An 18,289-nucleotide genomic window follows, 5' to 3' on the forward strand; every position below is an offset into this window, starting at 1 on the left:
ACATGGTTATGGAAGAAGGAAGCCATGTCAGCAGCGTTGTTTTGGAAGGTGGCATCATCTGAACAGATACAACGTAGGGAAAGGAACTGGGAGAATGGGATGGAATCCTCGCAGGATGTGGGGTGTGAAGGGCTGTAGTGAAGGTAGCTATAGAGATCAGTGGCTTTGTAGTGGATGACAGTGGACGGTTTATTCCCCAAAACAGAGATGGAGGTGTCAAAGTGTCAGAAATGGAAGATGTAAAAGTTATAGAGGCAAGCTGGAGACAAAATACAAATACTTTAGTCCTACTGGTATCAGAAATGTAAAGCATCAACAAGCAGAAAATGATTAATTGCTAAGATTATTTTCCTTTTAATGGCTAAATCCTACCTGTGAGCATATAGTCACCAAGCAACCTTGGATGTCATGTTTCTTGTATGTTAGTTGCCCTGCAGAGTAGTAACTCTCAGTTATAAAAAGGGCCTTGTTACATTAAACAGCTAAAACGCAGAATAGTCCCATACAGTGCTGTCACATAAATGCCATTGCTCACTATTTATTGAAGGCTTAACTCACTTTAAATTGGTTATCATCTCGTGAAGTACTGGATTAATTAATTCAAATTCATTAAGATTACATGCAATAATTTCACACAACGTGTATCTAGCATTAATATTTTAGTGCTCTTTTCTGAATTGAATATTACACCTGTTTGTAATACAGTTTCTTGTGTTTCCAGATCAGGTTTATACCTGTCAATGCAGGAAGCCAATAGCTACAAAATGGTTACTTTCCCTTATAAATGGCTGCCCAGATAAAAGTCTGCAGTATTTCTCTGCAGAGGTCAGTGAGTTGTGTTTAATCCCTGGTTCTTCAGTGCACCATGTACCATATTAGCATGCCAGTTTCTAGTCAATGCATCCACTGCAATCAAGCGTGATTTTGATGAAGTGGTTGCAGTACATCTGTTTACCCTGCAGCATATTTAATGGGAAACAGTAAACTCGGAAAAACACTGAAGCACTGAGTATGTTAAGGTTTGAGAACAGTTTGTCCTTAGATTAACCTTATTCAGAGAAATGTCTGCCATGTAATCTACTGTGATTCTGTGGTCTGCTTTTAAATAAATACTGAATACATTCTGTAGTAGCTTTCCTAAAGCATATGTGCTAATGCTGGGACCACAGCAATTGAGCTGCACAGATGCCTGAGTGCTCTCTTGTAATTAAAATACCATAACAACAAGTGTCACTTTTAAAATGTTTTTAACATTAATTTGTACCAATAGGACTTCCTTCTAAAAGTGGTAGTACCTTCTGTGCGCTCTCTTACTTTTCAAGATAAGGGGAAGGTTAACACTTGAGAGACATGACACTTTTCCAGAAATGAACAAAGTTAAGAATGTTTGACAATGCATACAAAATGTTGAAGAAAAGTGTGTCTTTGTGTGATGTGGAATTAAAGGCCAGATGTAATTCACAGTTGTGACTTATCACTTTTATTTTCTGTACTTATTTTTAAATTTCCATTATGAATTGTTTGGCTCAGATTTCAAATAGAAACAATCTGTGCAAATTTATACTTTTCACGTTGCATCTTCCTGCCATTAATGATGTTCAAATACCCCTACTGTGGAAAGTGAAATTACAGTGAGAAGGGTATATTACACTTGCATCATGAACGTGAACATAACTTTTATAATAGGATAAACTGAGAGTAGGTGTATGGAGGGATACAGTTGTTCAAATATTAAAGACTATCAGATCCCACAACTTTAATTGAGATTCTTAATTTGCTGATGTAACTTGCTTGAAGTAGCAGTGTCTCTTATTTGTAAATCTTCACAGCTTTAATTGGCTTGTAACGTGAATGAATGCACCCAGGTGCCTGGAACGTATTTGTGCAGAAACTGTTGAACAGGATGCTTTCCCTCATTGAAGTCAATGGGCCATACAATTGTTCTGTATTTTTTTCTTAAAGGAGAACTGTACCCTATTGTAAACTTCACAAAATAAAGGATTCCACATGCCAAGTAGTCCACATGCATTGTGGAAGAGTTTCCACAGAGTGCTATATTTTCCACTACCTAGAGTGCTATTACTTCTCCTGCGACCAGACACTGTGGGTCAGGTGGCATCTTTGCGGGTGGCTTGATCGCTGTGGTTATCCATGTGATCCTCACAAAATTTAGCAACAATAAAATAATATTCATTTCAAAGCACTTTGTGGAAGGTTAAATACAGTACAATGTTTCAGAACACAAAGCTGTGCTCGGCCTGTCTTTGGAAAGATATGTTAAATGATAAGATTAGAACCAAAATGAGGATAACAAAAGATAAGACAAAGAACTGTGGATGCACGCGATCAAAAACAAACAAAGGTTGGCAAATGTAATTTCCTGACAATTTCCACAATATTCTTTCGTAATTGGATTGCATGTCAGTGCACAATTCCATTTTCTGTTTCATTTTCCTCTAATTTTGTACTTTCCTGCTTTGTACTGGTTAAATAGATGTCAGTGCTAGGAAACTGATGCCTGTACATATTGCATCATATTTTCATATCAAATGTTTTTATGTTAGCTATGAACTGGATATAAGGCCTGTCTCTTGCTCTGGAGCTAATATGTACCAGATATTAGAGGGGGTGCATTAGGAAAACAAGGGTAGGAGTTTGTTGCAGAAGCATATCCATACAGGAATATTTCTTCCAGTACAGTAGCACCATAGCTGACTTTTCAAGACCAAATTGTCCTTAGGCATGTGGAAAAAAGTTGTTGACTGTTTGTAGTTTCATGTTATGCCCATCTTCCTCTTGAATTTTGTGCCAAAAGGCATGGTTGTTCTAAAGCACTATGATCTCCATCACTGATAGGATGACATAGCAGGTCCCAAATCAATGGCAGCCAGAAACCTTATGCTGTTGGCACCGATCTAATCCCTACCAGCTATCCAGGCAAACAAGCCAAACATCTTCCCTTTCAAGGAGTCTTGCATAACATGTCGACCAGGATTCTTTCCTCCTCTTACCACCTGCCGTTAGTGCATGCTGAAAAGGTTTACAAGTGGAAACTCAAATCTCTGTCTGTTATGAGCACCATTCTTGGCCATGAATTCTTCAAGTGAGACTTGAGTTGTAAGCTTCTGACACTGAGTCAATGACGCTACCCATTGCTCCACAAGATCTCATTATGTCCTATCCCCGCAAGGAATTAGATTGGAAGTATCATGGCACCAAACGTGTGTATGTGAAAATGGATCGGTTCTGATGAAGAGTCATCGGACTTAAAATGATAACTCTGCTTTCTTCCCACAGCTGCTGCCAGACCTGCTAGGTTTCTCCAAATTTCTGTTATTGTTTCAGAACTCCAGCATCCGCAGTTTCGTAGTTTATTATTATGGCACTCTGAGGCCCCATTGCAGCTTTTCTTCTCCTCTGGCTTACAATTAACAATCCCTTTGTCTGCCAATCTTTCTCTGTCTGTTTCTCTCTCTCTCTCTCTCTATCTCAGTTCCATCTCCATGTATTCCACTCCCCACCCCCCTCCCCCACCACCACCACCCACCCTCTGTCATCAGCATAAATTTCACCATTTCTTAGCTGTTATCAGTCTTGAAGAAGGGTCACTGAACTTGAAGACTTGAAACATTAACACCATTTCTCTCTCCATGGATGCTGCCAGACCTGCTAAATTTCTCCAGAAATTTCTATTTTTGGTTCTGTCAGATCTTTAGCATCCACGGTTCTTTGTTTTATTTTAGAGTTAAAGGAATTTCAAGTAATGTTCCCTGATCTCAAAAAAGATTTAAATAGCTGACTCACGTTTATTCTCAGACTATCATATCAATCAAACTTGTGGTTAATTTGAGCAAAGGCATGTTTCTTCATTATCCTTGGCGGGAAGCTAGCTTATTCTTCGATTTTTAAGTGAACTCAGAAGGAAACATTGGACACTGAGAGGACGTTTGGAGTGCAGGATATGAAAAAATACAATGTTCCCTACTTGCTGCACACAATACAAAATCCATCATAGACTGGAAAATGGCTAACCTTTTTAAGAGGAGAGGGAGGCAGAGGACAGGAAATTATAGGGCAGTTAGCCCGACCTCGGTCGTTGGTAAGGTTTTAGAGTCTATAATGTGGTTGTACAGAACAGTGGTTAGGCCACTTTTGGAATACTGTATGCAATTCTGGTTTTCCTGCTATAGGAAGGGTATTGTGAAACTTGAAAGGATTCTGAAAATACTTGCGAGAATGTCACCAGGGTTGGAGGGTTTGGGCTGTAGGGAGAGGCTGAATAGGCTGGGGCTCAATTCCCTGGAGCATCAAAGGCTGAGAGGTGACCTTTTAGAGGTTTATAAAATCATGAGGGGCATGGATAGGGTGAATAGCCAAGACCTTTTCCCAGGTTGGGGGTGTCCAAAACTAGAAGCATAGGTTTAAGGTGAGAGGGGAAAGATTTAAAAGGGACATAAGGGGCAATGTTTTCACACCGATGGTGGTGCATGTATGGAATGAGTTGCCAGAGGAAGTGGTAGAGGCTGGTACAATTATAATATTTAAACATTTACATTACAACATTTGGATGGATGTATGAAATGAAAGGACTTAGAGGGATATAGGTCAAATGCTGGCAAATTGGACTAGATTAATTTCAGATATCTGGTCGGCATGGACAAGTTAGATTGAAGTGTCTGTTTCCATACTGTACATCTCCATGCCTCTATTAAAGATGAGATTGCAGACTACCTGGAAGTGTGTGGTAAAATAGGGCTGAGTTAATATGGCTTCATGAAAGGGACAAATGTGTCAGAATTCTTTGCAGCGGAAACAAATAAATTAGACAAAGGAAGAGCAGTGAACATGATGTATCTGAATTTCCTGAAGGTACCACACAAGAGGCTGCTAAATGACATAAGAGCCTATGGTGTTAGGGGCAAAGTATTGGCATGGATAGAGGATTGGCTGACTGGCAGAAGGCAGAGGTAGGGATAAAGGCATCTTCTTCAGGATGGCAGCTGATGATTAGTAGAGTGCTGGGCCACAACAATCCACATTATACATTAACAATTTGGACGAAGGAACTGAGGGCAGTACTGCTAAGTTTGCAGATGACACAAAGATAGGTGGATGGACACGTCCTGATAAGGAAGAGGAGAGGCTGCAGAAGAACTTGGACATGCGAGCAGAGTGGGTAATGAAGTGGCAGATGAAATACAATGGGAGAAAGTGTAAGGCACTTTGGTAGGAAGGATATAGATGTATACTATTTTCTAAGATTTTGAAAATATGAGAGAAAAAGGACTTGGGAGTCCTAGTTTAGGATTCTCTTACGGTTGACATGCAAATTCAGTTGGCAGTTAGGATGGCAACTGCAGTGTAGCATTCATTTCAAGAGGGCTAGAATACAAGAGCAGAAATGCACTGCCAAGGATGTATAAGGCTTTGGTCAGACCATGTTTGGAATATTGTGAGTAGTTTTGGGCCTTGTATCTCAGGAAGAATGTGCTGGCCTTGGAGTCGGTCAAGAGGAGGTTTACAAAAATGATCCTGGACTTGTCACATGAGAAACAGCTGAGGACTCTGAGTCCGTACTCAATGTAGTTTAAAGGGATGACAAGGGACCTGATTAAAACTTATACATTACTGGATGGAGTGAATGTGGAGAAGATGTTTCCACTATTAGGAGAGACTAGGACTCGAAGGCACAGCCTTAGAGTGAAGGGATGACCTTTTCGAACTGAGATGAGGAGGCGTTTTTTTCAGCCAGAGGATGATGAATCAGTGGAACTCATTGCCACAGAGGGCTGTGAAGACCAAATCATTGAGTGTATTTAAGACAGAGGTAGATAGGTTCTTGATTGGTAACGGGATCAAGGATCATGGGAGAAGGCGGGAGAATGGGGTTGAGAAACATATCAGACATGACCGAATGGTGGAGCAGGCTCAGTAGGTCAAATGGCCGAGTTCTGTTCCTATACCTTACGGTTGTATGGTCATTGTCTCACCTTAAATTCAAATATAACACAGAAGAATATTTGCATTCGTTGATTTTGCACCTCTTAAATAAACCTTCACTTTTCTTCAGACTGCTGAACATATTCTTAAAAACATTCTCAATACTTTTTTCTCTCGTAATTGTTTCTTTGCTCTGTCGATGGCAAGAGTCCATGCCCTTGTTGAATGTACTGCTAGCATTGCTTTGTACTCCTTTACGTGCACAGTAGTCAGTTATCTGTCCATAGTAAGAATGCTATGGAACTTAAACACAGAATTTCCTCACTACATGAATGTTGCATATCTTCCAGTAGCCAGACTTGGTATGGACAATATTGTGGGGTTCTGATGATATTAATCACCTCTTGATGTGTTGCCATTATACAATATTAACTGTAAAAATCATCTGTTCGCAGGAATTCTATTATACCCAAGCGATGTGATATACAATGTGCATGTCAGTATAACTTTATGGTGTTTTGCATGCCTTTTCACAATAAGATAGCAGCTTTTTGAAAAGAACGGGTTCTGAACCAACTGTTACATATCTTGAAAGCATTAATTCCAGCTGGTTTTGATTCTATGCATGCTAACCACTTTCACTGCTTTGCCCAGTCCTCATGATTAAGCCAGGCAAGTGAGTACCTGTAGATCTTCATTTTTTCTTAAACAAAACTTCAGAGATGTTATGACACACATCTGGAGAAGGTGAGACTTGAACCAATGTCTCCGAGCCCACAGTTAGTCGCTGCATCACGAGCTCTTTTGATGGACTTGCTATCAGAGCAGGGTGAAGGATTGAACCTTATTTTTGTACAGGCTTCACTTACTCCCATACATGGCATTTCCAGCAGTAGTTACAGGACAAGAGAGGAGTTGGAATTTTGTATATTATCCAATTTTCTGAAGAAGTAGAACTGGGATTGGTTGAAGCACCTCTGTGGATGAATCCGAATCTCCTTGTGTGTGTGCCTCATTCATTCAAATTCCAGAATTAAGCTGCTGTTCTTTATTTAGTACATGCCCAGGATGTGATCTGCATTTCATCACTCAATACTGAAACAACTCCACGAAGGCCATTACCCAATCACATGGCACCCTTTACTTACAAGTAAATAGTGGTTAGCTCTGGTCCAGCCAGCACAGAGCTGGCTCCTAGAGTGAGCAGAACCCCTGATACTCTATTTATATCTGCCAGGACTCCCTGATTGCTCCAGGTTAACAGCCCCAATCAGTGAACTCATTCTATGAGGTCCACCTGTCTGACCTCATTCCAATCATTACAAATACAATTACATTGTATTCTGGATCTCAGTTCATCACTTGATAAACTTATTGGCAAAGAAATTTGGCTCATTTGTGTTTGGCTTCCAAATGGCGTAATTGTGGTGTTAACAGTGCCAGATACAGTTTTGACAAAGCAATAACATGAACACAGGGATTGTCTGTCAAAAGAATATGGACTAAGCAGCATGTAATCAGAATCATGTTGGAGCTCACCAGTACAGTTCATGTTGTACCATAACCATGTATAGCTAAGTACATCAGCGGCACGACCAACCTTCACCAGTGCAATTTAAAGGAGTCAGGTTAGCTGCTATTTGACTTCCACAGCCCCTTGCATTAATTGTAGAAGTGCTTTTTAGAACATAGAAACAGGAGTAGGAGTAGGCCATTAAGCCCCATAAGCCTACTCTGAGCAGGTGGTCCATCTTCTGCTCCCTTCATAACTTATCTATTAAAATGTTGATAGTGCAGTTCCCTGGTCCCCACATTAGCTATTACTGTGAAGGGTTCTCTCCAGACACTGTCCCTGTTCCCTGTAAATGTGCTGTCATCACCCCTCTCTACCCTTTAAATTACCATCCCATCTTCAGCTTTTCCCATCCAGAGTCATCAAACATGTAGTCATTTCTCAATTGAATATCTGTTTTTCCTGAAATTCTTCCGTTTGAATCCCTGCAGTTAAGTTTCTGCTCATACCATTTTACTCTAATACTGCTTATCAAAATCACAACTGATATCCTGTGTGACTGGACAAAGGTAAACTAACTCTTCTTAACCAGTCTGCAGCCTTGGCCGTTAAGATTTCTCTAGTGTCTTTCCTCACTGTTGTCCAGTTGAGTGTGACTACATTCATGTGGTTACATTTTTATCCATCTCACCTGTGGAATCACCTAGGGAATCACCTATTTTGACTTCTGTTTCTAGAGTCACACCATTACCACGGATATCAGTCATGGGTCTACATTTGGCCCTCTAGTGTCTCCTTGACCTGCTGCTCTTCAATGCAAGACAACTAAGTGTAATTGGACCTGGATCCTTCTTGTCTGCCTGGCTCAGTACTTGGATACACATTGGAAATGCAGAATTTAGGGAGGGTAGAGCAGAGTCATTTCCATCCTTACTATTTTATTGTGGAGGTGGGATTGTTCCATGCTGTCAGAAGGGAAAGAATGCTGCAGTCTAATTGTGAATTAACATGAGATGGTAAAGTAGCATTATTAGAATCCGGCCATGATTTTCTAAAAAAGAGTAATCCACTCCACCAAAACCAAGCAACAAATGTATTGGACTGGTTCCATTTGCTATTGAAAAACTGGCTACTGACAACAATGGCCATGTGCAGAACGCTGGATACTCTGTAGTGGAGCTGTGGAACTGTTTGTAACTAGCTAATTCTGTATCTTGCCCTTTTGTCTGGATTCAAATTCCACACACTCCGATGAAAATGAAAGCTCTAATTCATTGATGCTAACATTCTATCAAAGGGCTACATTGTTTCATTTAACATAACGATTATCTTTTGTTAATCCTATTTTGTGGAGTTTACAGAGACACAAAGTTTGCTACTGTAGCAGCTTCCTTCAGTTTTGCTTATTAGTTACAATAGTTCTTTTTTATATAGCTTATCCTGTGTTTTATTATTCTTCTCAAAGGCATGTCACATAATGGATTATGGTTTCAGCAGTCCTGGAACCTTAGTCTGTAGTCCTTTTCAGGTATAAGATTAGACAGATGATCACTGGGCTGTTTCAGATATTCAGGCATAGATTTTATATTTCAACAAGAGTGACTGGATAGCAATTGTAATATTTTCGCCTTAAAACTTGCAGACATGCTGAAGTCACTGTGACCCACCCTTGTCCCTTCTGCCTGACACTAAAATGGAAATCAGTTTTGTCACAGATTCACAACAAAATAATGTGGCACCTTTTTGGACTCATGAGATTTTTGATTTTCTTTTTCCAGTTGACTGCTAATATTTTACTCTCACACATCAAACATGGATTAAGATTAAAACTAAAACTGGAACTGTATTGCAGTTCCTTATCTACTCACACACACTGATTTGTTTTTTGTAACCTATTGCTTGATTCTATAGAACCTTTTGTGCAGCAGATTGCTGAGAATTGTTCCAAATTAATTCTGGGTTGGCTCAGCCTCAGATGGTCCTGGATAATGAGACATTTCTCCTGAGGAAGGAAGAGAACCAGAGACAGGAAGTCCAAACAAGCTGGTTTTCTGATTAACTGGCAGCCACAGAGGATTGGGAACAGATAGCTTGCTGTCCATCTTAACTCAGCATGATGTTCTATAGGACAATTGTTTATGCAGACTTGAAAATAAAAACAAATGTATTAAGACTGAACAATTTTTATGTTTTAATGGCAACATGCCAGAAAATATGACTGGGCTTACTTCCAGAGCATTGATGATTACATTTGAACACTTTATTTTTTGCAGAATGGTGCTATTCCAGGTGAGATGGTGAAGAAAGATGAAAACTTGAAGCGTGGGAACTGGTCAAATCAGATAGAATTCATCCTGACTAGTGTTGGCTATGCAGTAGGCCTCGGAAATGTCTGGAGGTTCCCTTATCTGTGCTACCGAAATGGTGGAGGTATGTAGAAATTTGATGTGTCAGAGTTTGTGAAGGTATGTTCAGGTGCCTTCGGACTTATGTGCATGAGAATACATTATTGTTTATGTTTAAGAGTGATTTTTTACATGTATATTTTTCTGTGAAAATTTGCATGTGTATGTGAATATGAGATGATCTATGTATAAAGTGTCAACTATATCATTCCTCTTCCATCACCAGCATACAAGTGTGCACTGTAATATGGAGATGACCAGATTCTGAAGGGCAAATGGGAGAGGGAGGGAAAAGCTATGCAAGCACAGCTTGTAGTTAGTCACTATCCATTTTTCTTTCTTCCTTTTTGTGAAGAAATCAAAGGCTTCAATCAGCTACTTCAATGACATGATAAAGTTGGCTATGAAAATGCAAATGTTACCTTCCCATTCCTGCCACATTACAGTACAGCTGATTTGTGGTCAAACTATACCTTGGCCACAGATTTGTCATAGTTCCAGGATTCATAAGGGTTCCTGAATCCAAAAAGTTAATCTGAGTTTTAATCTGCCAACTGAGCCCTTACTGTGAGACACTACATTCAACTTTCTGATGCTGTTCCTTTAGTCTTCAGAAAAAAACTTACGTGGTACTATCCTGTTGAACATGCTAAATGTTTCCTCAAACCTAATACTGGCATACTTTATAGTTACAATCTCTACAAATTTCTTTCACTGTTTTCCATATATTTCCAAGAAGTTAGACATAAGCATAAGTATACAAGTAGACTGCCTACTCTCAGTAGTGATCGGCTCAGTTGTACAATGAAGATAAAAATGGCAGTACTAATTTCTAATATACAAACAAGATAAATGTCAGTCTGAAATAAAATCTATATGTTTGACGCAGCAGCCTCATAAAGATTTTCTTATGTATAACACTGTCATGTGACACACATTCTCTTCTCATTCTCTTTTTTATGAAATTCATTCACAGGTTTAGTTTCTTCTACTTGTATCACATTGCCAGATGTACTGTTTTCTGGATGTTTCCAATAAAGTATCCTAGAATCAGATGTCTTTTATTTTTATTGTTTAACATTCTCAGATGTCTGTTATTCTCACTCTAACACATTACCAGAAATCTGTAATTCTCATTGTGCCATTTACTCAGCTGTCTATTATTCTACATATACCATAATGGTAGGTGTATTATTTTCTGGATATTTCTAATAAAGTTTGATTTTCTCTGTATCCTAGAAACTTGTGTCTGTTATTCTCATTGTGTCGCACTCTCAACTGTCTGTTATTCTCATTTACATCATTTTCTCAGCTGGCCATTATTCTTATTGCATCATTTTCTCAGCTGTCTGTTATTCTCATTGTATTGCATTTTCAGCTGTCTGTTATTCTCATTGTATTGCATTTTCAGCTGTCTGTTATTCTCAGATCACCACTTCTGCAGTGTCACACATTCTCCAACTGTCGCATTCTCCAATGTCTGTTTTCAATCAGCCTCATTCCAAGATGTCTGATATTCTAAATGCTTAGGCTGTTTTCCTGAGAAAAGAGAAGGTTGAGGGATAATACAGTAGAGATCCTTACAATTATGGAAGAGTCTTAAATAGATAATAAAAAGATTTTTCCACATGTGAGGGAATTAAAAAAAATGAGACATCATAAAAATAAGGTATTCATAAATAATTCCAATAGGGAATTAAAGAGAATTTTTTTTTACCCAAAGAATTTTAAGAATGTGAGGAGTTTTGAGAAAAGTAGCATAGGTGTGTTTAAACGGATGCTAAACTAACACAAAAGGTGGGACAAATTAGGCAGGTTACTGATGGGGTTAGATGAAGAGAGGTAAAATATTAGTGTCAAATGCAAATACCAACATGGACAAGTTGGATCAAATAGTCTTTTCCTGTGCTATAGACCATTGGTCACTCCATGTAGGACATTATCAAGTGTCTGTTATTCATATCCCAATACATTACCAAATGCCTATTGTTCTCAGTGTTTATATTTCTGTTACCTCCAGAAAGTTTCTCAGAAATCTATACTTTCTGCTGTCCCAACTATATTTAATATCTACATCATAATTATAACTGTTATTGCATGGTATTATTTTTCATTGGAACTATGTAACCTGCATAATTTCAGATTCTAGTGTCAATATATAATATTAAGGATGTATTATTTTCATTTATAAATCTATTATTTGTACAGTTTATTTAGTGAATTAACTGTAAGTGATCCACTTTCTGGTGATTAGTAGCAAATTACCATTCAAATAATTTCTCAAATTTATTGATATAACAATATGTTATACTGAAATATCTCTCAGTGAGAAGGATGCAGCACCAAAATATGCCACGGCAGAGCAAAATGCTCCAAAGCCTTTTCTCCTCTGCTCCAGTGCACAGATTCATTCAGAATAGGATTTGCAGGGGAAATGTTTAAAGATATGCAAGTTCTTCAGAAACAAGACATAAAGTTTTTTCAACATACTTTTGGCCAAATCGGAATAGCTAATCTAATCCTGGTCAAAAGGATCCATTGTAAAACATACACAAGATCTAGTCCCTTTTGGTTCTGCTTTGCAGTAGCTTAACTGAGTAGAGATAAAGAAAAACCCACCTCCTAATATATGCCACTTTTAGAATAAAACAGCCCAATGTGTTGGGACAATTTCAAATGCTGAATTAAAACGTGATTTCACCTATAGAAGTGATTTGAGCTATTAATTTAAATAGCAAACTTGCTTTCTTCTATCTTATGTTGTTTTAGTTGCACACCATATTTTTCAGAGCAAGATCAGGCTATACAAAAGGCAAACCTAATCATTTGTATATAAAAAAACTGAAGAACTATAGATGATTGAAATCAGAAACAAAAATTGCTGGAAAGTCTCAACCAACTTAGAAGAGTCACTGGATCCAACCCATTAACTTTGTTTTCTCTCCACAGATACTTTCAGACCTATTGTGCTTTTCTACCTATTTCTGTTACTGTTTCTGTTACTAACCCTTTTGTTTTATTGCATCTTTAGGAAAATTAGTATAGTGTTGATTTTCATGATTTCAGAAAAGGCTTGACCTACAATCGCATGAAATTAGAACATTTAAGATCCTACTTCATCATTAAAAGGATGTTTTTGAGGTCTTGTTAACTCACTTTGAAGTTTTAAGCTTTTGCAGTTACATTCTGCCCCATTTGTTCTCTGCATTGACTGGTTTTCTGCAGGGTAGTTTGCCATTGGTGCATTCAGAGATTTTTTTGGCTTACTTTATTCAACATTGTTGTTGTTGTCATTTAAATATTACCATACAAAGTGGTGAGGATGGAATTTTACTTGGGCACTAAACACATAAATGCAGATACAGCAAAACCTGTGGTGTTTTATACTGATCCACTACTATCCTTATGTCTGTATTTATAGATATGCCCTGTGTACATAACTGAACAAAGAACTGCAAGTGCTAGAGATCTCATAGAGTCATAGAGATGTGCAGCATGGAAACAGACCCTTCAGTCCAACCCGTCCATGCTGACCAGTTTTCCCAACCCAATCTAGTCCCACCTGCCAGCACCTGGCCCATATTTCTCCAAACCCTTCCTATTCATATACCCATCTAAATGCCTCTTAAATGTTGCAATTGTACCAGTCCCCACCACATCCTCTGGCAGCTCATTCCATACACGTACCACCCCCAGTGTTAAAAAGTTGCCCCATAGGTCTCTTTTATATCTTTCCCCTCTCACCCTAAACCTATGCCCTCTAGTTCTGGACTCCCCAACCTCAGGGAAAAGACTTTGCCTATTTACCCTATCCATGCCCCTCATAATTTTGTAAACCTCCATAAGGTCACCCCTCAGCATCCGACGCCCCAGCCTGTTCAGCCTCTCCCTATAGCTCAAATCCTCCTACCCCGGCAAAATCCTTGTAAATCTTTTCTGAATCCTTTCAAGTTTCACAACATCTTTCCAATAGGAAGGAGAATAGAATTGCACACAATATTCCAACAGTGGCCTAACCAATGTCCTGTACAGCAGCAATATGACCTCCCAACTCCTGTACTCAATACTCTGACCAATAAAAGAAAGCATACCAAACACCTTCTTCACTATCTTATCTACCTGCGACTCCACTTTCAAGAAGCTATGAACCTGCACTCAAAGGACTCTTTGTTCAGTAACGCTCCCTAGGACCTTACCATTACGTGTATAAGTCCTGCTAAGATTTGCTTTCCCAAAATGCAGCACCTCGCATTTATCTGAATTAAACTCCATCTGCCACTTCTCAGTCTGTTGGCCCATCTGGTCCAGATCCTGTTGTAATCTGAGGTAACCCTGTTTGCTCTCCACTGCACCTCCAATTTTGATGTCATCAGCAAACTTACTAACTGTACCTCTTATGCTCACATCCAAATCATTTATATAATGACAAAAAGTAGAGGACCCAGCACCGATCCTTGTGGCACTCGACTGGTCACAGGCCTCCAGTCTGAAAACCAACCTTCCACCACCACCCTCTGCCTGCTACATTTGAGCCAGTTCTGTATCCAAATGGCTAGTTCTCCCTGTATTCCGTGAGATCTAACCTTGCTAATCAGTCTCCCATGGGAAACCTTGTCAAACGCCTTGCTCATGTCCATATAGATCACATCTACTGCTCTACCCTCATCAGTCCTCTTTGTTACTTCCTCAAAAAACTCAATCAAGTTTGTGAGACATGATTTCCAATGCACAAAGCCATGTTGATGATCCCAAATCAGTTCTTGCCTTTCCAAATGCATGTACATCCTGTCCCTCAGTATTCCCTCCAACAACTTGCCCACCACTCATCTATAGTTCCCTGGCTTGTCCTTATCACCCTTCTTAAACAGTGGCATCATGTTCACCAACCTCCAGTCTTCCGGCATCTCACCTGTGATTATCGATGTTACAAATATCTCAGGAAGAGGCTCTATAATCACTTCTCTAGCTTCCCACAGAGTTTTAGGGTACACCTGATCAGGTCCTGGGGATTTATCCACCTTTACCCATTTCAAGACATCCAGCACTTCCTCCTCTGTAATATGGACATTTTGCAAGATGTCACCATCTATTTCCCTACATTCTATATCTTCCATATTCTTTTCCACAGTGAATACTGATGCAAAATAGTCATTTAGTATCTCCCCCATTTTCTGCAGCTCCACACAAAGGCCACCTTGTTGATCTTTGAGGGGCCCTATTCTCTCCCTAGTTACCCTTTTGTCCTTAATATATTTGTAAAAAACCTTTGGATTCTCCTTAATTCTATTTGCCAAAGCTATCTCATGTCCTCTTTTTGCCCTCCTGATTTCCCTCTTAAGTATGCTCCAACTTCCTTTATTCTCTTCTAAGGATTTACTCGATCTGTCCTGTCTATACCTGACATATGTTTCCTTCTTTTTCTTTACCAAACCCTCAATTTCTTTAGTCATCCAGCATTCCATATACCTACCAGCCTTTCCTTTCACCCTGACAGGAATATACTTTCTCTGGATTCTCGTTATCTCATTTCCGAAGGCTTCCCATTTTCCAGCCGTCCTTTTACCCGGGAACATCTGCCACAGATCAGCTTTCGAAAGTTCTTGCCTAATACCGTCAATTTAGAACTTCAACTTTCTCCAATTTAGAAATTCAACTTTTAGATCTGGTCTATCCTTTTCTATCATTATTTTAAATCTAATAAAATTATGGTCGTTGGCACCAAAGTGCACCTCATTCTGAAACAAAAACAGAGATTGCTGGTAAATCATAGTTAATGCTTTGAGTCTGGTGACTGAAAATTAGAATCATTCTGATGATGAGTCACCAGATTAAATGTTAACTCTGCTTTCTTCCCACTGATGCTGCTAAACCTGCTGAGTTTCACCAAAAATCCCTTATGTATATTTTGACATGTCAGGTTGTTACAGTGATGTGTTATCTGAAAGTATTGTTACTAGCATTAGATGAAGTGGGTTGCAAGGAGGTTTGTGTAGAGCGTTGAACCTAATGACCTGTTTCTATAATGTATGTTCTGTGAAATTTTGCATAACCAACTAATAAATGATGATGAGAGACAGTGAAGACTGAAGATGCTGGAGATCAGAGTCAAAAAGTGTGATGCTAGAAAAGCACAGCCAGTCAGGCATCATCTGAGGAGCAGGAATGTCAACATTTCGAGCATAAGCTGTTAATCAGGAATTCCTGATGAAGAGCTTACGCTTGAGACATCAACTCTCTTGTTCCTTGGATGCTGCCTGACCGGCTGTGCTTTTCCAGCACCACATTTTTTGACTAATAAAGGACAATATTTAGCCTGAACAACTCTATCTGGAGAAGTGAAGGCTACATTTGCATGAAAATACAGGGAATGCTATACAGAGGAATAGGCCATCTGCCAATTTCTGCCAATTAAATGAAGTTTGTTATGTTGGTGTCATATGTATAACATAGGACACACCTTAATGTAGTGCCCAGGAGCAGCTGGCTCTGGTCATTTCCAGGATTGATTGGAAATGTTATCAGCAGCTTGTAAGCAGGACTGGATCATTGATGTAAGTTTTATCTGCACTGATGCTCCATTGCTGCCCATTGAGCTGGCATAAATTATCTGTCAAAAACTCAGGGAAGCTGGTATTATCCAAAAATACTTAATTTATGAGTAGCACAATGTTCTAATTTGCACATTTCTGTTGGTATTTTTTAATAGATTGCGTTCTTTAGCGAACGGTGAACAAGACCTTACCCAATTTAATGAGGCATTCCTACCCTAACCTATCAGATATTATTACCTGAATTGAGGGGATAAGTTAAGTTAAACTTAACCACTGATGCATTCTTGCCTAAAGGAACATTCCAATCTAAAACTGAGGCGTAGTACAAACTGTTCTTCAAGATACTGGCTGTACAGTCTGTAATGATGGGTCTTCTTTTTTTAAAGGTGCATTTATGTTTCCCTATATCATCATGCTGGTCTTCTGCGGTATTCCTCTTTTTTTTCTGGAACTTTCCTTTGGGCAGTTCACCAGCCAAGGCTGCCTTGGTGTATGGAGGGTTAACCCTATGTTCAAAGGTAAGAAGGTCCCTTTCAGAAATCACCGTGCTGTACAACAAGGAGAATGCATAGGCAGCACGGGAAAGCTCGACATGGGAATGTAACTTAAGAAGGATCCCGTATGTAAAGGATATTGGAAGTATTTTCAAGCAGACACTGGAGTCATGTTTTCACAATGCAATTTAAATGTTGGCAGAGAATATTTTGTACAGCAGCAAGACGTAATATCTGCAGCGATTTTGACTTGTATAACTGCAAACACCAGCTACGTCACAATCAATGAAAACACAGGACAACTATTTTAAAATACCTATTATCATGATGTTTGTTACATTATATTGCAGGAACTTGAGATACATATTAAAGAGTGACTGTTGCCTTTTTTATGAAAATCAAATAATTTTGAATACAGTGTCATGTAACTTGATCAGACATTTCATGTTCATCGCATAATTTTGTTGCATTCTCTAGTTGTTCTTGTACTTTTTTCTGTATGTTCATACATGCTAATCCATCAAGAAAAGAAACAGAGGGTTGGATATTATCAACTGTGAACACCCCTCCCCACCCTCCACGCCCTCTTCTATCTACCCATCCCTGTGCTTTCCCTGCCTGATGTCAATATATCTTCAACAACTTTGAATCAAATACAGCCAAAGTATGTGCTGAATTTAAATGTAAAATTCAATGCCAGTAATAACACTGGTGCCTCGACTTTTTTTTAATAGACATTTGTGAGATGGGTGTGACCTATGCCCTGTCAAGGTTTCCAGAAAAACCTACTAAGGTACAGCAGAATGACACATCAGACTGTTTGGAATAACAGAAAGACACATCCAAGACATTCCCAGTCCAAGTCCTCATTCTCCCTCCTAGAAACACCATGACTTTGTGTCTTGCACCCCTACTACAAGCCATGGCACTTACTGTGTTTTGGGGCACATTCCCTTTGATTTATTTGATTTAAGCTTCATTGTCCTATGTACTCAAGTATAGGAGTACAGTGAAAAGTGTACAATGTTGCCACTTCGGTGCCATCTTAGAAATGAAGGTACCGAGGTACAAAACCTAGCCAGAAGTAGTAAAAAAAAGCACAGTTACATAAGCCCAAGAACTAGGAGCAGGAGTAGGCCATCTGGCCGTTGGAGCCTGCTCCACCATTCAGTAAGATCATGGCTGATCTTTTCATGGCCTCAGCAGCACTTACCTCCCTTCTCACCATAACCCTTAATTCCTTTACTGTTCAAACAAAAATCTACCTTAGCTTTAAAAACTTTTACTGAAGAAGTCCCAACCACTTCACTGGGCAGGGAATTCCTCAGATTTACAATCCTCTGGGTGAAGATATTCCTTCACAATTCAGTCCTAAATCTGCTCCCC

General features: G+C 39.2%; 1 protein-coding gene across 2 annotated transcripts in view; it reads left to right on the top strand.

Annotated features, from left to right (window-relative positions):
- slc6a9 (solute carrier family 6 member 9) overlaps positions 1 to 18,289 on the top strand; it is a 237,009-nt gene that overhangs the window by 181,690 nt on the left and 37,030 nt on the right. For both annotated transcript variants that reach the window (XM_060830509.1, XM_060830510.1), the window contains 2 exons: positions 9,727 to 9,883; positions 16,796 to 16,927. In XM_060830509.1, the coding sequence (XP_060686492.1) occupies positions 9,727 to 9,883; positions 16,796 to 16,927 (289 nt within the window). The remainder of the gene's footprint in view (positions 1 to 9,726; positions 9,884 to 16,795; positions 16,928 to 18,289) is intronic.

This window comes from Hemiscyllium ocellatum, chromosome 9 (genome assembly GCF_020745735.1).
Source record: "Hemiscyllium ocellatum isolate sHemOce1 chromosome 9, sHemOce1.pat.X.cur, whole genome shotgun sequence".
Taxonomy (NCBI): domain Eukaryota; kingdom Metazoa; phylum Chordata; class Chondrichthyes; order Orectolobiformes; family Hemiscylliidae; genus Hemiscyllium; species Hemiscyllium ocellatum.